Source organism: Solanum lycopersicum, chromosome 10 (genome assembly GCF_036512215.1).
Source record: "Solanum lycopersicum chromosome 10, SLM_r2.1".
NCBI classification, from domain to species: Eukaryota; Viridiplantae; Streptophyta; class Magnoliopsida; order Solanales; family Solanaceae; genus Solanum; species Solanum lycopersicum.
In genome coordinates, this window is record NC_090809.1 from 33,035,555 (window position 1) to 33,057,945 (window position 22,391).

Below are 22,391 nucleotides of genomic sequence, written 5' to 3' on the forward strand. Positions count from 1 at the left end.
TCGTTGCCGTTCAGCTTGGCGTCGACGAACAATGACTCACGAGGCCTGACTCCAGCTGGTTTGGCAGCCAAGGCAGCAATGGAGATGTGGCTGATCAGCGCCATATGGTTGAACATCCCTACGGCCAACACTTAACAACCTCTAAATTACATACTACAACTCATTTCATAATTGATTCCCTAGGAAAGATCACTTACTCATCTATGTGTAAAAGAGGAATAGCAAAACCTACCTCGAAGGCTAAAATTTCACTCGAACAACTCCTACAAAGAACTTCATCAACCACACGATTCCCAACAATCAAGAATGGATAGAGTTTATCAAAAGGAGCCCGATGATCTCAATATTGATAGGATTAGAAACCGGGGTAAAATAGTTCAAAAATCGATTCGAAAATCAAAAAGCTAAAAATCAAATTCTTTTTAATTAAAAACATGTTTTACAAGTCAAGAGGGATTCGTGGTTGAAAAATCCATTAAAAGTGATCAAGAAACAAGCTCCATATTAAGAAAATACCAATTTTTCAACTTAAGGAAAACCCCCTAAAATCCACATTAAAATTAAAATTTAAAGAATTTTCGGAAGATAAAACTTGAAGGAATTGATAAAGTATGATTAAAGGCTCTTACCCAAACGAATTTCACTAAGACAAACTTTCATGAATAGCCTCTCCTAAGCTCAAATCAAGTGAAAATAGTGGAAATGAGAAAAATTTCGAATTTAGGCCCTGTCAAGGTGAAAAGATGACCATCACGATTGCGAAGGACACAACGTTTATATCACGATACCGAGACTTCCTATCCGCGATTGCGATCTCTAAGGAAACATATTCATCAAGATAATGACCTATGGATCGCAATCGCGAAGGTTGACTTTCACTAGAAAGTGAAAAACTAGCAACTCGTCACTCGGTAAAGGGAATTCAAATGAACCCTAAGAAATTGTTCGGAGTCCGATTAAAATAAAAATGACATGCTATCCTATTAAATTCGATATTTGCGACTCCATAGAAACATCAGATTTTTAAAAAGTGATTAAATGAAAGAATTACCGTTTCGGATATCTGTTAAGGCTTAAAACTCAAGTTCTTGCCGAAACTCCCAAAACTCAAACCAAGGCCTTGAAAACATGACCAACCATCTACTATATCAAACTCGACGTTTCAGACGCGATGAAACTGACAAAATTTCCACTTATCGCTCAAAACTCAATATATTGACCAAAGTCAACCCTATCAAGAATTTTCAACTCAAAAGGGTCAAATTACCAAAAACACCAGTCACATCGACGACCACACCAACTATTCTCGCAATAGGGGTGGGCATAAATACAACAAAACTTAACCAAACCGTTTGGTTCATCGATTTGAGCTCTTCAGTTTTTCAATTTGGTGCTATTTTTTTGAAAGTTTGATTCTTCAATTCGGTGTAAGGGTCTGAGAACTTAGTGTACCGAATTTATATATATATATATATATATATATATATATATATATATTGTTCCATGGCGAGACACATCATTTGTTAATGTACTTTTAACTTTTTCTTATACTTTTATTTATCCTCATTTATTTTTGAGTTAATATCTCAGATGGTCACTCAACTTTGATTACTTTACTTAGAAAATCACTCAATTTTGTTTTATCACTAAAAAGTCACTCAACTATTGATATTCTTCTTAGAAAGTCACTCAACTAATTATATTTTACTTAAAAAGTCATTCAATTAATTTAATAATTTTTTTTTAAATTTTGCTGAAATGTAATTTCATTTTTAAGTAATTTAAAAAAAATGTGCAATTTAACTATTAATTATTATAAATACATTGAACTAATGGATTATCCATTGGATATTCATAAATTACTTGTATTCGTGTATGTATATTTCCAAGGTGATATGAACCTTGGTGGATAACTATGTATCTACTAATTGCGCATTTATCATGGTGGCCTTTGGGGTAATATCTCTAATCTATAAATAGGGATATCATTCACCTTTTGTAGAACACACTTGAATAAGAAGAAAGTCTTATCTTCCATCTTCTCTTATGTTCATCTCTTTATATTTATATTGTCATAAGCTTGATTTTATAACACGTTATTAGTACGAATATGCTCTAAAAATTGTAGCACTTCCCAAAAGTGTTGTAGTTGAAACACTTGTGAGCAGGAACAAGTTCTATTTTGTTTTTTCTTGTTATACATTTATATTTTTAAAAGTTCCTCTTATACTAATAACTTATTTTAGCATATATGTATTATATGAAAACGTAGAACATATTGATTTGTTTTACTTTAACAATTTTATACATTGGTTTATGATTATACTAACAGTTCTTCGTTTCAGAAAAGAATTGAAGGATAAAGAAGTAAATTTCCATGTTGATTTTCTTGGTGTTAATTATGAGGAGCTTATTAATATTTATAATTGCTAGAGGTGAGAAAACCCTCAATATTATTTTGACTAAATTTTCTTCTATAATTCTTGATTTCATTTAAAGGCTCATGGTTGAGTTCTATTGGTATTGACTTATATGACACTGATTGAAGGGTAAGACGATGGTTTCGAGTCCCATCGCACCAAAAGGAAGACATGATTAAAATTCGGATGACATAATGAAAAATATTTGAGGGTAGATTCATGTTCTACCACACCAAGAGGGTAAGACATCAATTCGAGTTTTGATGCACCATAATGATAATGTATTGGGTTCAAGTCCCATAGAATTATGGCCTAATGTGTCTTGTATGGATAAGACATTGAGTTTTAGTCTCAATGCACCATACTGATGATAAAATGATGACTGGGGCAAAATAATATATTTTTGTTGAAAAGTCCTGAAATTCATCATATTGAATTTGCTCCATTCCTTGAAAAGAATATGGAAGCAACATGTGATAACTTTGAAATCCGCCTGTTGACTTGCTCCATTCAATCATATGAATGTGGTAGCAGCAAATAATTCGTCTGAAAGATGAAAAATAATTAATGATATGAATAAGGGCGTGAAGGGACGAAATTATAATAGTAATCATTGTGGTAATTATAAAAGGAAGAGTACTACGGGTTCTCCAAATAGTCCTTCAATATGTGAAGGCAATTTTTATTATAAAATGGTATGAAAGGTCATTGAACTTGTGAATGTTGTCGACCCAATTTGACAACATTATAAATCCTCCATCAAAAGACAAGAAGATAAAGTGATGATACACTTGATCTTTCAAAGTGATGTTGAGGTGTGTCATGGAAATATGATGAATTTTAAAAATCATGACAATGTTCTTATAATACAAATTTATGAAGTACATATAAATGATTAGTCAATTCCTTGAAGAGAACGTGACTTGTGATGAGTATTTTGAATGCTCGACCATTCTATAAGAAAATGGGTCAAGATGTGATAAAATCATTATGGGTTGAATATATGCCACAACTCACCTCTGTGGGAGGTTTGAGAAAAAAATGAGATATGCCAAAACTCACCTCTTCGGGAGGTTTGAGAGAAAATAAATTTTATTTGGAAGAAACGACTAATTGTATTGTACGTTTAAACGTCACTATGATATGTTTATTGTGAACTATCGAAAGGTCAAAAGAAAGAAATAGTTCTTGCCTATAAAGGTTATGGTCATTATTGTGTGACAATACAAATTTGTCATTGGTTGTGTACCTATTGTACAACAAAGTGAAGCAAGAAACATGTCTTGCTCATAATGATTTTGACCATGACAATAATAATATAATTTCCTCCTTGAAGGAGATGTTCATCATAAGGATGGTATCATGCAATATGTAATAGTACACAAAATTAGTTGCAATCTCTAACGAGTTATGCTATTATCAGAGGAATAATATTGGGGTTGTAGTAAGTCTCAAAAGAAACTTTTTAAGTTTCGGATGAATCGAAAATAAATATTGAGACTATAAATCACTATAATCGAAGAGGGTTATAAATATTTATGTAAAAGATTACCCCACTTTTTCTCGTGTTTGTTGTAGACAAACATGAACATGTTGATGAAGTCACATGCAAAAGTAAATTATACGTGTACTGAAATAAATATCAGTTGGCATGACCTGTTGACCATCATGGTTTCGATGTAATGCAAATATAATTGAGAATTTATGTGGCTTATATGATGAATAAATAATATATTCTTTAAGAATTCTCTTGTGTTGCTTGTTTTCATTGTACCAACTAAGCTTGGGATTGTAATCCCCTTAAGTTTTTGGAACATATAAAAAGGTGAATATGGGCTCATTCATCTGTCATGTGGATCATTTGCAACTATATGATAGATGCATCTATGCGATGATCACATATGCTTTATTGTCAACTTACAAAGTAGTGTTTGTAAGGTTGTTTGCTCGAATTGTTAAATTAAGAGCACAATTTCAAATTATGAAATTATATTGATAATGCTGGTTGATTTAGAAAAAATTGTATGCCTCCAATAATAGCTAAATCATGGTTATGAGAACAGAACTCCCAAATTAAATTTGGTATGAGATAAATTTATTTAACATGTAGCAACACATGTATGCATCAAGCCAACAAGGTTTTTCCATTAAAATTTGTTCAGGGTCAGGATCCATATAATTTTCATCTAAAATTTTAAATGTGCGGTTATAATTTTAACTGCTCCACCACGCACAAAGATGAATTCTCAAATAAGGTTGGGATAAATGTTAGATTTTCTAACATTAGGGGGAGAGATGATTGACAACTGAAAATTATGTATGAGGTTAATTCTGAATTATGTAGATCCTCGTCAAATATGTGAACTTATAGTTCAAGAGGTAATTCATTTGCATAATGTTGCAAATTAATTGCCAAATGAATGTACTGACTCTATGAAATAATTCAACTGCAAATGCTCCAATGTGAAGTCCTTGAAGGACAGAGTCTATTATACGCCGGAAGCGTAATAGACCAATCGGTTCCAAATATAAAATTTCTTAAAGAAGGAGAGGAGTAAATGATCAATATGGTCATAATAATGAGAAACGTTCTATAAGAGAGCACAACGACATAACACTTCTTAGAACCTTGGAAAAGGTTCAGGTACCTGAAAAAATGAAGAGATCTCGATAAGTCATGTCTTATTGGAATCGATATCAAATAACCGTCGATGGTATCTTTGATATGAGGTAGCGTTCAATGATATAAATTGTGACGAGGATCTTGAATTCAAATTTGTCATAGAATGTGGACAGATAAATGGTTGGCCAAGTAAAATGCATAATTCAAGTATATTATTTCACTTAGAAAAGTGACATTTTGGACTGCTTGTCCATAAATCAAGGTACAATGTCGGTGGAATACAAATAACTTATTATGCGATAGTATAACCGTAAGATATCAAATACAACTTGTGCCTTGGGGCATAAAGGTTTGTCACAAGAATCCTGACATTATTGGAGATGTTTTCTCCTATGGTGGATGCAATGAAGTTTGTTTTGATCTGGCAACATATGAAAAACTTGAATGCATATAATGAATAATTGTCATGTCTAGCTAGACAATGAATATTATATGAAAATTCTTGAAACAATCGAGGTGTGTGTAACGACCTGTTTAGTCGTTTTGAGCAGCAGATTTTATTTCTGAAAAAAAACAGGCTGGGACGACGGAACCCACGACGGACCGTCATGAGCACGACGGACCGTCGAGGGGTCTCGTTTCAAAACACTTAGAAATTCTGAAATTGGGTACTGAAAATCGACTCTCTGAACTTTGTAACGGAATGGCAGGACGGACCGTCACGGGCGTGACGGACCGTCACAGACTCTTTGGTGGAAATTGAGTCTCTGAACCTTGCGACGACCTGTAGGACGGACCGTCGCAGACACGACGGGCCGTCACAGACTGCGTAATTTCAGTCTGGATCGGATTTCCTTATACGTTTTAAGGGGCGTTTTTGACTATTCCTGCTTTAATTATAAAGTTAGTGGGTTAATGTTAATAAGTCTAATTACTTGGGGGTTAAAAGAGGTAACCTTAAGTTAATTAGTGGGTTATTATTGCCATCTTTTATTCTTAATTATATAAACTAATTAGGGTAAAAGAAAGAGGGTTTGAATAAAGAAAACAGAAAGAACAAGAGAAAGAGAGAGAAAATCGAACGAGAGGAAAAAACACAAAGCTTGGGAAATCACTTGCTTGATCACGAAATCTTCGGTGGAGGTAGGTTATGGTTTCTCTTACGATATTCGTAGTAAACTCTTAATAGCGAAAGATATGTATTGATAATATTGTAAACCCTGCTATGTGCTTAATTGTATGCTTGCATGAACGTAATTATATAATTGTGATTATATAAGAATGATGAAGTTATTGAATCCCAAATCTTGAAAAATCCTAATCTCTTTGTTAATAATGAGGCCTTGGTATAAAAGAAGGCGTGATGAACTAAAATAATGGGATTGATGATGCCTTGGTAAGAAAGAAGGCTTGATGAATTGATAAAAGGAGAATTAGTGGATCGGGTGTCACGAACCGACACGTAGAATTAGGGGATCGGGTGTCACGAACCGACACGTAGAATTAGGGGATCGGGTGTCACGAACCGACACGTAGAATTAGGGGATCGGGTGTCACGAACCGACACGTAGATTTAGGGGATCGGGTGTCACGAACCGACACATAGATTTAGGGGATCGGGTGTCACGAACCGACACGTAGATTTAGGGGATCGGGTGTCACGAATCGACACGTAGATTTAGGAGATCGGAGTGTCACGTACCGACACAAGAGTATTAATGAATATTGAGGGAGCGGAGTGTCACGTACCGACACAAGAGAAATAAAGATAATGAATCTTGAAAGAAAAATAAAGATAATGGGTGGGGTGTGCGCGTATGTGTAAGAAAAATGATAGAAAATGGTGGAATAATAAATGCAGGGATGGGGAAGAAGATGACTGCTCTTTTATTTTATGATTTTGTAACGACCTGTTTAGTCGTTTTGAGCAGCAGATTTTATTTCTGGAAAAACAGGCTGAGACGACGGAACCCACGACGGATCGTCACGGGCACGACGGACCGTCGAGGGGTCTCGTTTCAAAACACTTAGAAATTCTGAAATTTGGGTATTGAAATCGACTCTCTGAAGTTCGTGACGAAAGTGCAGGACGGACCATCACAGGCGTGACGGACCGTCACAGGCGTGACGGACCGTCACAGGCGTGACGGACCGTCACAGACTCTTCAGAGAATTTCAGTCTCTGAACTCTGTGACGGAGCAGCAGGACGGACCGTCGCAGGCACGACGGCCCGTCACAGGTTGCGTAATCCCAGTCGGAGTCGGATTTCTGATTAAGTTTTAAAGAGGCGTTTTGGACTATTTCTTGATATAATTATATATTTCGTGGGTTTATATTAATAACTCAATTAATTGGGGGTTAAAAGAGGTAACCTTAAGTTAATTAGTGGGTTATTATTGTCATCCTTTATTCTTAATTATATACTAATTAGGGTAAAAGAAAGAGGGTTTGAATAAAGAAAATAGAAAGAACAAGAGAAAGAGAGAGAAAGTTGAACGAGGAAGAGAGTAAACGAAGAACAAAGCTTGGGGAAATTGCTTGCTTGATCACTAATCTTCGGTGGAGGTAGGTTATGGTTTCTCTTACGATATTCGTAGTAAACTCTTAATAGTGAATGATATGTATTGATAATATCGTAAACCCTCCTGTGTGCTTAATTGTATGTTTGCATGAATGTAATTATATAATTGTGATTATATAAACATGATGAAGTTATTGAATCCCAAATCTTGCAAAATCCTAATCTCTTTGTTAATAATGAGGCCTTGGTATAAAAGAAGGCGTGATGAACTAAAATAATGGGATTGATGATGCCTTGGTAAGAAAGAAGGCTTGATGAATTGATAGAAGGAGAATTAGTGGATCGGGTGTCACGAACCGACACGCAGAATTAGGGGATCGGGTGTCACGAATCGACATGTAGTATTAGGGGATCGGGTGTCACGAACTGACACGTAGAATTAGGGGATCCCGTGTCACGAACGGACACATAGAATTAGGGGATCGGGTGTCACGAACCGACACGTAGAATTAGGGGATCGGGTGTCACGAATCGACACATAGAATTAGGGGATCGGGTGTCACGAACCGACACGTAGAATTAGGGGATCGGGTGTCACGAACCGACACATAGAATTAGGGGATCGGGTGTCACGAACCGACACATAGTATTACGGGATCGGGTGTCACGAATCAACACGTAGATTTAGGGGATCGGAGTGTCACGTACCAACACAAGAGGATTAATGAATATGAGGGAGCGGAGTGTCACGTACCGATACAAGAGAAATAAAGATAATGAATCTTGAAAGATGTTAATATACTCAATCTAATGAACATAATTCCCAAATGAGTAGGGCATTGAGGCTTGAGTCCTCATGTGTGAACTTGACGGTAATTGTTAATGATATAGTACTTGCTGTTGCTACATGTTGAGTATCATAGTTGATTTATGATATTACTTGATATATATTGATTTCTATTTTGAGTTGGCCGATGATATCTACTCAGTACCCGTGTTTTGTACTGACCCCTACTTTTATGTTTTCTTCTTGTTTAATTGTGGAGTGCAGCAAACGTGCCGTCATCTTCGACTCAACAGTAACTCTAGCCAGTCTTCACTACATCGGATCTTCAGGGTGAGCTAATGCTTCTAGCTTGGACTGGATCTTCCTCTTCATGTCTTGATGCCTTGAAGTTCCGGCACGGACTAGCTTTTATGTATTTTTAGCTTCTTAGAAACTCTTAGATTTAGTAATTTGAAGTAGATGTTCTTGTGATGATGACTTCCAGATTTTGGGAAATAATAGTTATTGAATTGGTTTTTATTAATGAGTTTAAGTCTTCAGCATTACTTATTTTGATAGTGCATTGAAATGTTAAGGTTTAGATTTGGTTGGTTCGCTCACACAGGAGGGTAAGTGTGGGTGCCAGTCGCGGCCCGATTTGGGTCGTGACAGTGTGTGAAGTATATAAGAGTTTGAAAGAAACTTTTTCAATAAAACTTCAAGAATCCTTATATAAATTGAAATAGTCAAGGAAGGAAAGAGTACAAAAGAATGACCTTAATTGTCTTTGTATTTTATGAAAAGGTCATGGTAAGACAGAATTTTGTCTTGACCTACAGATTTATAATTTGACAAACAAAATATTTGTCTATCAGTGCGCATACACAAATATGTTTTGATGCATTTTTATATGGATAAATCGCATTCATTGAGAGTTTCTTGGTGATGAAACTCCATATCTTGGTGCAATCAGGGCACTAGTGCATCCTACTAACAATATTTGACGAAATATTTGTTTTTCAGTAAATTTACTGGTAAGATTCAGTTTCTTCCCGATAAAAGGACATTGAAATGGTGTTATGTATACACTTGAATATCTTTGAAGGACCATAAGTATGAGTTCAGTCTATTCTGAAGAATTCAAGTCAGAGCTGATTGGTTAAGCAGATGCAGAATATTTATCTGATCCGCATAAAGCACGATCTCAAACACACTATTTGTTTGTATATGGAGGCACAATAATATCCTGACAATCAATGAAACAAATGTTGCTATGCAGAAATTAAAGTCCGCCATGAAGCATGTCGCGAGTGCGTTTGGTTGAGATAAATGACACACCATATTCAGAAAACATGTGGATTTTCTTTGAAAAAGAATATATCAACCACAATGTACGAAGATTGGAGACATCATCGCAAGAAATTAAGTGATGTTTTAATCAGGAGGAGTATAATACGCGTTGTACTCTTTTTTCCTTGACCGAGGCTTTGTCCCACTGGGTTTTCCTGGCAAGGTTTTTAATGAGGCAACAAATAATGTGTATCAAAAGATATGTGTACTCTTTTTTTTTCACGAGGTTTTTTCTAGTAAGGTTTTAACGAAGCATACTATCTATGGACATCCAAGGGGGAGTGTTATAAATCCATTGAACTAATTAAGTGGATTGTCCATTGAATATTCATAAATTACTTGTATTCATGTATGTATATTTCCAAGGTGATATGAACCTTGGTGGATAACTATGTCTCTATTAATTGAGCATTTATCATGGTGGCCTTAGGGGTGATATCTCTAATATATAAATAGAGATATCATTCCCCTTTTGTAGAACACAGTTGAATAAGAAGAAAGTCTTATCTTCCATCTTACTTCTCTTGTCTTCATCTCTTTATATTTTTATCATCATGACTTGATTTTGCAACATTTATTGAATTTTAATTATTGAAATATATATATTTTTTAAAAATAATAAAAGATTGCTACTGTGCACAGTGCAATTGAAAAATTAAAATTAAAATTAAAATTTACAGAAGCATTGCTTATAATTTAATAAGAAATAATAAATGATTGTTACTTTTAAATGTACAATATCAATTAAGAGTAAAATTGGTTTTCTATTATCGCAATTGTTTTACTAGGTTTTCTAGAATTAAAAACATGCTAAAAAAATATTGTTGTTCGTTTAAAAAAAATTGTAATTCAATAATCGAAGAAGGTCAATAAATAAGAAAACAAAAATAAGTATCTTATAAATTCTTAGAAAATAATTTTAAATAAACGTTAGATTTTACATGCCATGCGTTTTTTTCTAATTGTTGGGTGACTTTCTAAGTGAAATATCAACAGTTCAGTGACTTTCTAAGTAAAACACTAATCGTTGAGTGACTTTTGAGTTATAAAATAAAATTGAGTGACTTTCTAAGTAAACAACTCAAAATTGAGTGACTTTATAAGTGAAGTATGTAAAGTTAAGTGACCATCTGAGATATTATTTTATTTTTCATTTGCAACGCAAAATCGATTCAGAAAAATACTGAACTAAATCAGATCAAAGTAGAAAAAATTGACCGAAACCAAATAATTTGGTTTGATATACAGTGCAGACTTTTCTAAAATCCAAAACTAAAAAAATGAATTGGAATTTGATAAAATCGAACTGAGGAACCAAACACCCACCCTTATCCCGCAACACAAACTAAACATGAAAACTCTGGGGGGGGGGGATGATCATTTCATTTAAATCAAATTCACAAGAAAGGAGACATTACACTATCCACCATTAAAACACACATATGTTTTCGAATGAAAAGCAAAATAAAATACCTGCTAAACTTCCTCAATGATAGGAATAATTCATGAATAGAAGTCTATTAAGTTAATAAAGCACTAACTTATCAAGAAGATAAGTCACTTTCGTAAATTTCTTACTTTATTGCTCTAGTTTTTCACTTATAATAATTGAAATAGGATAAAGTAAATAAGAAATAACTTGAAACTTTATGTAAGAACACTTTCATTCACTGGTTTCGAGAAAACAATTTGGATGAGTGCAATATCTATTAGGATTCTTGGAAATTACTATATTGAGCACCCTTTCATGCTTATAAGAAGGGTAATATAGAGATTAATACATCAAATATTGAATTTCTTAATAAGTCGAATTAATAATCTCAAAATTCTATAAATTCTTGAAATATTAATTATAAAGAGATTAATGCATCAAATATTGTCTTTGTCAAATCAGTAACCGACGTTCCTAGTGAGAAAATTTATCAAGGAGGTTTAACTCATTCAACATTCGAGAAGTACTCTACTAGCGGTTCTCAAATTACCGAGTGAATTAAAAAAGAATTAAGGTAAAAAATAGTTGTAGTCATAAATATTTATCAACAAATCATTGTTTGATCATATTATTTATGATTATAGTTTATTTTTCATTACTGTAAAATTTATTCTAAATAAAGAAAAGACATAAAGTTACCATTGAAGTTGTATCGAATTTTTTAAAAGATACCTTAACTTTGTGTGTATCCTATTACCCCACGAAACTATCTAAATCCACAATAAACATACCCTTTTGACTAATTTTAACACCACTCGTGTTGTCACGAAATTTGGGCGCATGAAGGACTGTTCATACAACTTCAGACCAACGTAAAATTGTCATGTGGCATTCCCAATTTGACTTATTTTGAAAAAAAATATAAAAACCCATGTATTGATTTTTTAAAGATTTATTATGGATAGTTTTTACTTTGAGAAAAGATATAAAGTCACTACTGAAGTTGTTTCGAATTTTCAAAAAGACGCCTTAACTTTGCGGGTGTCCTATTACCCCACGCAACTATTTAAATTCACAATAAATATACCTTTTTGACTAATTTTAACACCACTCGTGTTGTCACAAAATTTAGGCGCGTGATGTACTGTTCATACTACTTCAGACCAACGTAAAATTGTCCTGTGGCACTTGCAATTTGACTTATTTTTAAAAAAAAAATACAAACACCCATGTATTAATTTTTTAAAAGCTTTATTAGGAATAATTTTTAATTTTCAATCTTTTTTCTCATCTTCCCTATCATCATTAGCTTACTCATGTTTCTTGGGCATCTATGTCTTCCTTCATTTTTTTCTAAACTATATTATTGTGTTCATTCTTATTCTTTTTTATTTTGAAAAAAAAATTAGTAGTGATTTTTTTCCTCCTACAAATCAAGTTTGAAATTAAGGAAAAGTGAAACTATGGAAAACTCGATTTGGGAGTAAGAAGTTGGAGAAGGAGATGATCTAAATGTCAGATTTTGACTTGGTTATATTTTTTGAATATTTAAATTTTGATTATTTGACGATATTTATTTTCATAAATAAATTAATAGGTGATAGTTTGACAAATAATTGATAGTGTTGCCAAAAATTTTCGTTCTCAACAATGGATATGGCGACTGTTCTTCTGGAAGAAGGAATGACAAAAGCTACAGGAGTGAGGCAAAGAAGAAGAAAGAGAACCAGAAAAAAGAAGAAAAAAAGGAAAAAGAAAAAGAAAAGCAAAGAAATTAAATAAGATAATTTAAAATTACTTTTAATACGTGTTAAGTGATTATTAGTGCGTGACTTACAAATATTTTTGTACAAGTGGTATTGTGAAATTGATTAATGGGGTAATAGGACACTCGCAAAGTTAAGGTGTCTTTTTAAAAATTCAGAATAACTTCAGTGGTGATTTTATGTCTTTTCTCTTTTACTTTTCAAATCTTTTTTCTCATCTTCCCTACCATGATTAGTTTACCCACATTTCTTGGACATTTATGTCTTCCTCCATTTGTTTTAAAAACAAATGTTATTGTGTTCATTCTTATTCTTTTTTTAAAAAAAAAACAAATTAACTTAGTGATTTTATTCCTCCTACAAATAAGATTTTAGATTTAGGAATAGCGAAACTATAAAAAAACTCGATTTGGGAGTATGAAGTTGAAGAAGGAAGTTATTTAATTGTCATATTTTGACTTGATGATATTTTGAGTATTTAGATTTTGATTATTTACCAATATTTATTTTCATAAATAAACTAATTGGTGGTAGTTTGACAAATAATTAATAATGTTATGAAAAATTTTGTCCCGCCACAACAGGTTTAGCGGCTGTTCTACACAACGAAAGGAACGACAAAATTTAAGAACAGAGAATGAGGGTGAAGAAGAAAGAGAAACAGGAAAAAAGAAAAAAACAGAAAAAGAAAGTTAAAAAAAAACAAAGAAATCAAATAAAAATAATGTAAAATTACTTTTAACACGTGTCAAGTGACTATTCGTGCGTGACTTGCAAATATTTTTGTATAAGTGGTATTAGGCGAAAAATGAGTTATAAATACTATTGTGAAGTTGTTTAATAGGGTAATAGGATACCCGCAAAGTTAAGGTGTCTTTTTGAATATTCGAGACAACTTCAATAGTGATTTTATGTCTTTTCTCTTGCAAATAATTACATATCTTTAATTTAATATCTTAAAATTTGAAAGTACAACAACAACAACAACATTTATTTTAAATTTTAAGATATTAAATGAAACAAATGTAATATTTGCTCCAACACCACCGTCACCATCAACAACAATAAAAAAAAATATTTTTTAAGTATATAAATTTTAAAAACTATTGTGATTCTTTAACTTATTGTAAAATGAATGTCTACATACATATATCTTATGATAACATATATGTACACACTGTACACTATGTGTAAGAGGAATATATACACCCAACAATCAAAGTGTTGTAACTAACCATCCATATGATATACTTGGTGCTGAAAGTGTATACATGACAAGAAGATATTCATGTATCACACTTGGTGCCCATGTATATATAACAATATATACCCCTCTTGTTGTAACAAAGTAAAAAACATAAGGAAAGAGTAAGTGAAACAAAAACATTCCATACTATTACTACATGTGAAGTCATCAAAATATGATAAGATGAAAAAAATGGAAACAACATTTTATTGGCCTGTTTGGCCATGCGATATGGTATGAATATATGAAATCATGATATGGAATCATGAGATGCAATTGAAGTTTTGTTTGGACATGCGAATAGGAATTTTTGTGTTGTATTTTTTCTCATAAACATAAAAAATCTCATAAGTTGTAGAACTATTTAAATAACACTGAATTGCTTATTCCATCTTACCAAATAAATAAAAAGTTATAAAATTGTATAATAAACTATTACAAAGTTATTTGTTCTCCACTTAAGTAACTGTTTCATCTAATTTTAATTTAACAAAAAAAAATCAAACAAAAATTATAGTATACTAGTCTTTAATATTATTCTTTTTACATAGTACATACTATTTCCTCATGTTGAACTTGCATTTCTCGATCATGTGACCGAGATGACGAGATAATATTGTTAATTTGAGCCTTTTGTTGGTCAATATCACCCACAACTATATTTTCATGCTCAAAGACCATAAATATTTCATCTCTTCAATAATCAGTTGGTGTGAATTAAAGTGACTATATGTTGGTGAGAATAATAAATTTTATGTCGGTGAGATTAATAAATTTTAAAAAGTAATGATATGATTATAAATTTTATTTAGATTTGAAATAAATGATTAGTAAATATAAATATGAGGTTATTTTTAACAAAATATGAACTTGTAGATCAATTTTTATATTAAAATATCTCAAATCATGATATGAAATTTCCATATAATCCCATATCATGGATTTTGGAGAATATGAAATCACATCTCATGATATGAAATTTTGAAATGAAATCAATGTAAAATTGCATGTCTAAACGCTGAATCCATCTCACGATACCATATCGCATGGCCAAACGCCTATTTAAAGTCTGTTTGGATTAACTTATAAAAAATTAAGTAGCTTTTAAGTAAAAATAAAAATTAAAAAAGTCACACTTGAATATTTTTTAACCAAAAAAAATAAATAGAGGAGATATATTTTTTACTTTTAATTTATTTTTAACTTTATCAAATAGTTTGATAACTTATTTTAAATCACATTTATATTTATCTTTGAATCCAAACGAACACCGTGTTAAAAACTGTGCGCCCGTAAACTCTTTTTATTGTTGTATGAAAATGTGTAAACCCACATGACTATTGAGTGAGTGCCGTAACTGTGACGTTTGTTCCGCAAAGCAAAAAGCAAAATAGAAATTAGCACAAGTTTGAAAAACAGAGGTCCAGAGAAGTCCAACACAAGTCCAAGCGTATATTATATTTGTGATTGAGCTAACAGATCCCACCATACCATTGTTGATTGCTTGCGAGTAGAGTAATTGTTTGTTGAAGGAGAAATGGCAAGGAGAGCAGACGAAGAGTACGATTACTTGTTCAAAATTGTGTTAATCGGAGATTCTGGAGTTGGAAAATCCAATTTACTCTCCAGATTCACTAGAAATGAGTTCTGTTTGGAGTCTAAATCTACTATCGGCGTTGAATTTGCTACTCGTACTCTCAAGGTTCTCTTCTCTTCTCTTCACCCTTTTCTATTTCCGATCATCATCAACTTATTATTAACAATGATGCATCAGTGAGCTTCAGAAACATGTCATCGCTATTTATACCACTTACAATTACCTGCATGCCTACTTAAGATCTGGATTTTTACACCCATTTGATGTGATTATTTACATAATCTGGACAATGTGCGACGGCAAGAGCTATAGCAGCTTAAGTTGCAGTTGATTCGAAAACATACCCTAGGGTGGTTGGATGGGGAGTCAGATCAGGCCAATGATGATATTACTGAGAAACATCTTTATCAGAATATTTTTGCTTCTCACTTCGGCGATTATAAGAAAGATCCTTTTCAAGTTTGAATTTGTTCATTTGAAATTAGGTTCTTCTGCTTCATATTTATTTGATACGATTATTTTCCCTCTTTTTTATATCATTCCTTTAGTCCCATAGGTTTGATAATTTGACCAATTTTCTCACGGGGTTTTGTGAACCAACGGGTTGCTCTTCTAGTTGAATGAGTTGCACCACGTCTCACCACCCCGAAGCATATAGATCTACCCGATCGATGAACACTCAAAATTTGGAATAGACTCATCTCTAGGCTTCGCATCTTTTGAGGACAATGTGTAACGGCAAGAGCTGTTGTGCTGGGGCTCAAAAGATTAGAAATAGGTTTTAGGATTTTGATTTAATAAGCTTGAATCATATTTCTAATCGTTTGAGCTCCAGCACAACAGCCTTCTTTCTAGATCTATGAAACCCAGCAGAGCTACAGTCCTTACTTTTCGTCTATGTAAGTTGTTAAATAGGAGTTTTAACAATAATACAATTAAGTTGAAGTTGAAAAAACAAAAGAAAGAAGAAGCAAGGAATTCAGAAGTTGAAATTTTGATGGGAGCTATACTTGGACAAAAGAACTCTTACTCTTGAACATTTGTGAGTTATTCACCTTAGATACTGAAGCTGATCAGTTTTTTCCAAATGTCAAACTAATATTTGCAAGTACTAGTGTTTATGCCGAAACAGGCTCTAACAAGCTACTCGGACTCTGCCACTAATTGGTTCAAATCATTTTAGGCAATATTAGATCTTCGATTTGAAGAAATAGAAACAAGGAAAAGTAAGAGTGTAGGATTAAGAAAATAGTTAGTTATGCAGAAAAGGAAAGAACATTGGCCACTCTACTGGTGCATGGTTTAATAACTAGCTTCCAAAATTGGCACATCTATTTTACAGTTGTTAACTATTAGTAATAAAGTCCAAACACCCTTGATCAATTATGTTGGTCTTTCTACCTGTGATATTACAAATTTACTCCTTTTGCTTGAATTTAAGGAATCTATATTCAAAGTGAACATTAACAACTTTTTTGTGAAGATACTTTCCGTCTATAAATAAGTGTAGCAACAACTTAGACTATATATTGGAACTTGGAAGTGAAGAAATTACTAAGCTAAAAACATAAACATGCATTAAGAATGACATAGCTTCCATAACAAGGTTGATACCACTAATATGATTTGTATTTTTGTTCGTCTTAAGTAGGTTCATTTGACATTATATATTTTTGGTTAATTCAAATGTACTAAATTCAGGTTATATTGACCTTTTTAGTATCGTCTTAGAAGTCCATTATGGGTGTCTTAGGTTGAAGAAAAGCGAAAAGGGAGTGATACTTTCCTTTAGTCAAAATAACTTTTAGGGCAAGACAGGAGAGATGGAGAGATAGAAAGAGACAGAGAGAGGGGAGTGGGTTGGGGTAAAATCATCATTAATAATTTATGTTCCATACTTTATTTTTGTCCAAGCTGAGTAATGGAAGGAAAATAAATCTCTTTCGATGAATGTCCTTATATTGCCTAAAATATCTTTGCTTATAGAATAAATAATAGGCCTAATACTTGCTTTACCCCCTCAACTTGAACACAAATCTATATGACACACTTCAATTCATACTCAACCTTTTACACACTAAATCATTTGCTAAATATGTCTAAGACTTCCCGCTCTTAAGTGCCACTCGGGTGTTCTACGCACAAAAGCAGCGAGTGAGTATCAAAATTTTACATGTCTAAAGCCCTATAGGGGTGCCATATGTCCAACACTCCAACTTTGTCATATTCTTATTTTTTCAATCATCTTTCTTTTTCCAACCTATCTATCTCTTCTAACAAAAACCTATCAATTTTCCCCACCCAAACCCATTCCTTCAATAGCTTCAACTGGCATCACCCATGACAATTACCTAAAAACTTCAACTTCAACAATAATCTGGCCACCTGCTTTGACCGACAGCAGAGAGTAGAGACTAACACCTTGATTCCCCATCACTCTAAACTTTCCGGAAGTCGAAAATACATTTCCTGATGGACATAGTTGATTATCCCCAATCAATGTCTCGCGTGTTGTAGTATTACATAGATGGTATAAATTGAAATAATCGCCTAAACTTGATGTTTCTGTAGATCAACTTTTCTACTTCTTTAGATGTAGTATTGCAAACCAGATTCTCTTGCAGGCTCTGGCATACGGCATACCTTTCCAAATTATTTAATTGTTTCTTTTTGAAGCATGTGCATACAAATGTTTGTTTTTGAGAATTTTGGGTAGTATTAAATGGAGCATCAATTGACATGGTAGTACAGTCATGGGGGTGGTAGCATGGTAGGGGAAGATGAAGAAGATGGAAGTGTACATTTAATTTTAGTGTTTTTTGAAAAAGCTAATGACACATGTCACATACACTTGTTCAGAAAAAGTGGTCAAACACAGAAGTGGTGTGTCTTAGATACGTGTGAGAAATGTTTTTTTTGTATAAGGTTGCGTGTGAGATTGGAGTGTGTTAAGAGATTTGCGTATAAGCTTGGAGAAAAGTATGTATTAAGCCAAATAAATACTTCATTTAGAGTGTCAATGTCATTGATGGCATGACACAGTGCTTTTTTTTATCCTGGTCAACTCATAAATACAGGTTTGCTCCGCTCTACATCACTTGTTCTCACATACACATACATCGAGACAAATACAGAATGCGCACTCAGGAAGAAACAACACAACTATTCCACCAATGATCATCTACTTATCATCAAACACCACCACCTTCATCATCTCGCCACCTCTTGCTTATTCCTAACCACCATAAGCTCCACAAGTTCACTCCTTAAAAGGACAAAGATCAATTAGATCTAAAAAAAATCAGATTTACTGAAGTCTACATCAAGCACCTCACTATTTTCCATCACAACTGTACCTGGTAATGTGTTAGCACACTTTTAGTCTACCAATAGTTTTATGCACGGAAAGTTTAATCCGAAAGTTGATTAAATCAACAACTATTATATATGTTTTTTAGTTCTCTGTAGGTTTCTGTAAAAGGTGTTTTCCCTGCAGCAGTTGTTTTTCTCTGTAGTAGTTATTAGCAGTAAGGAGGTTATTCCTCCACTTTCTCATTTCAGTTGTAGTAGGAAGTTATTTCCTTGTTATTAGGTGGGTGGTTTAACCACCAATGTTGTATTTAAGTTATTTTATTTCAATGGAAAGGAAAGCAGTCGTGTTTTTGAGTACTTCAAACTCAAGAGATCGCAGGTTCTCTCTTAACAAACCAGGATCATAGGTAGAAAAAAGAAAACTTAACAAACCAGCATCATAGGTAGAAAAAAGAAAACTTTAGATTTTATCTTGCAGGGTCCATAACTAGATCCATAACAGGGGACATAACATAATGTTTGGTTCAAAGCCTTTGGAAGTCTGTAAGAACTACAATTAAATAATTTGGAATTTGAAGAAGAGGGATTAGTTGATGCTGGATCCTTCAATTGGCCGAGTGGTGGCAGTGTCGCCACTGGTTATTGCTTTGATTTCTTTTTTTGTTGAACGTTCTTCCGTTGAAGGTGGAATGGTGGATGGGGATTGACTTGGGGTGTTGGGGGGGGGGATGTGATTTGAAAGATCCAGGAAGAGGATGTTGTGGTGGTGGGACGACAGTTTTGGGATATGTAAGGTTATGGTTATACTGAACACTGGTTGATTATTGGGATTCACATGTGGCTTTAATGGTTGTTTGTTGGTGGGTCTAAGGTGGTGAAAGGATGAAAAGGAAGAATGGAAAAAGGTTTGCTTATTTTGAGTTGAATGCCAGATTATATAGTGACGTTGAGAAGCATAGTGGCATTAATGGTTTTTCTGGGGCAAGATGCTATTTTTTTTTGGTGGGAGAGGAAGGTGGTGTAAGGTTGTAATGTAGGTGAAAAGAGGGGGGGTGGGGTGGGGGGGGTTGACTAGAGTCATGTCATTTAATTGGACAAAACGGGCTAATTAGAGACATAGGTGACCCCAAGCTAGTTCAATTAGTGTATAACGACATTATTGAGCCAATTTGGTTGATAGCATAGGTGACCCCAACTATTAATGGTGGGAGAAATTGTGGCATTTTGTATAGTTAAAGGGGTAAATTTGACACTTTGCGCCTTAATAAATTATCACTTGCTTGAGTTTGGTTCCAAATATGTTTTCTGATAAATTATCACTTGCTTGAGTTTGGTTCCAAATATGTTTTCAACTTTTGCTCTTAAGAATCCTAGATTCATGATACAGAGGGCTCTTATTAAAAGAAAATTGCTCAGTGAAAAAAAGTTCCTCTCTTGTCCAAACACCTACCTTCTATTATTAGCATGCAAATTTAAGTAAAAAACTTTATGTTAATACTTTCTATATAACTATAGTCTTGTCCTATGTTCTTACTTTTTGGTGGAGTTTGCACTTAAGTAGCAAAAATATAAAGGGGCATTTCTAATGAAAAAATTTTTGCAAATTGAATGTGTGATGCATAGAACAGTCATCTTCACTGGAAAACTAGAAAAATAACCAGGATTACCTGAGCTAAGAGTGAGGTTAAGTGTATTGTTCCACGTTCTAGGAGGTCAAACATGATTGCCACAAAATTATTCAAATGAACTCTACCTTTGTGTGGATGCCATGATATTTTGCATAGATTTTAATATTCAACAGTGCTTCTTACATGCTGTAAGCAAGTTTCACATCACTTTTCTTTTTGTTTGTTGAATGAGCAAATGTAAATTGTAATTCTTTACGTGTTTCTACTTGTCTTTACTTAACTGTATTTTGAAAAACAAATATAGTTTCTGCTGAACTGATGATATATCATATATGCATAGGTAGAGGGAAGGACCATTAAGTCTCAGATCTGGGACACGGCTGGACAGGAGAGATATAGAGCCATTACGAGTGCATACTATAGGGGTGCTCTTGGTGCTCTTCTGGTATATGATGTTACAAAACCTATTTCCTTTGAAAATGTGAGCCGGTGGTTAAAGGAACTGAGGGATCATGCAGACTCCAATATTGTAATTATGCTGATTGGAAACAAGACAGATCTGAAGCATCTGCGAGCAGTTGCTACAGAGGATGCTCAAAGCTATGCTGAAAGAGAAGGGCTTTCTTTCATAGAAACATCAGCGTTGGAGGCAACAAATGTTGAGAAGGCTTTCCAGATGAATCTTTCAGAAATTTATCGGATAATCAGTAAGAAATCACTCTCTTCAGGAAATCCTGCACCTGCTAACATTAAAGAAGGGAAGACTCTTGTTGTTGGTGCAGAGGAGATAAACACCAAGAAAGCTTGTTGCTCTGCATCTTAATGATTCCTCGCTTGCTGTTTGATTCCTTATTTTCAATCGATTGCTTTTATTATTCTATTAATTTTGAACTTATTTGTTTTATATTTCTATCAATTGTCTTGATCCTTCTGTTATAATTATTGTAATTAAATTTAGACTTGTTCTTGATTTATTCTATGTGTTTCAGGTTATCCTTCCCGTATAATTTTGCACACTTATTCTATACTCCCTATAGTCTATTTGAATTCTTGAGCATTCTTTCAATGTCCAAAATAAGTTAATTGTTCAAGTAGGTTGTTGAATAACTCATTACATTTTCAAGGTGATAAAGTTCAAAATACACTACAACAAAAATAAATTTATCGACATTAAATATTGACATAAATAAAGAGTGCTAAAATTTTTACCAGTATTAGTTAAGTGACATTAGAACCAATGTCACCAAAAGTTTTAGGGACATATACAAAGAGGTCAATTACAGTTAAAAATACATATTTAACGGCAATTAAAAATTAATTTTCGCTAATAATTATTTTTATCGTAGTTAGATTTAATTTATTTTGAATTATTTATTTTGCTCTTTATTTTTACTGTTGTACTGTGGAGTCTTTTTTTTTTTTTTTTGGGGGGGGGGGTCCTTGTTTGCTAAGAAAAAAAATTCAGATTTGTGTATCAATTTTTGCTAAGCTTGGATCTCACCTTTGGCTATCAATTTTTGGTTGAAATTGACTATTTCTATTTGGGTATATCTTCTATTTCTTAATTCATGTAGCTAAATTTGTAGCTAGAGATGTGTGTTGGATGTAAGTTTAAAACTCAATGGATATTTGATTATTAGTTCTAAAATTGGTTGTTAAGCATAGATCTATTGCTATCTTGAAGTTTTAATTTTAAAATCAGTAATTGCAAATATTGATTGAATTTTAA

At 33.3% G+C, this 22,391-nt stretch overlaps 1 protein-coding gene across 1 annotated transcript; it reads left to right on the forward strand.

Moving 5' to 3' along the window:
• Positions 1-15,386: 15,386 nt before the first annotated feature.
• Positions 15,387-21,669, forward strand: LOC101250639 (ras-related protein RABA2a). The gene is made up of 2 exons (XM_004248770.5): positions 15,387-15,827; positions 21,003-21,669. The coding sequence occupies exons 1-2, from the start codon at positions 15,663-15,665 to the stop codon at positions 21,483-21,485; spliced, it is 648 nt and encodes a 215-aa protein (XP_004248818.1). The 5' UTR covers positions 15,387-15,662; the 3' UTR covers positions 21,486-21,669.
• Positions 21,670-22,391: the final 722 nt, after the last annotated feature.

Bases quoted from the DNA above. Each gene is read 5' to 3' on its own strand.
- LOC101250639 (XM_004248770.5), top strand. From the start codon at position 15,663: ATGGCAAGGAGAGCAGACGAAGAGTACGATTACTTGTTCAAAATTGTG. The intron at 15,828-21,002 runs GTTCTCTTCTCT...ATATATGCATAG, and splicing joins TTGCTACTCGTACTCTCAAG to GTAGAGGGAAGGACCATTAA.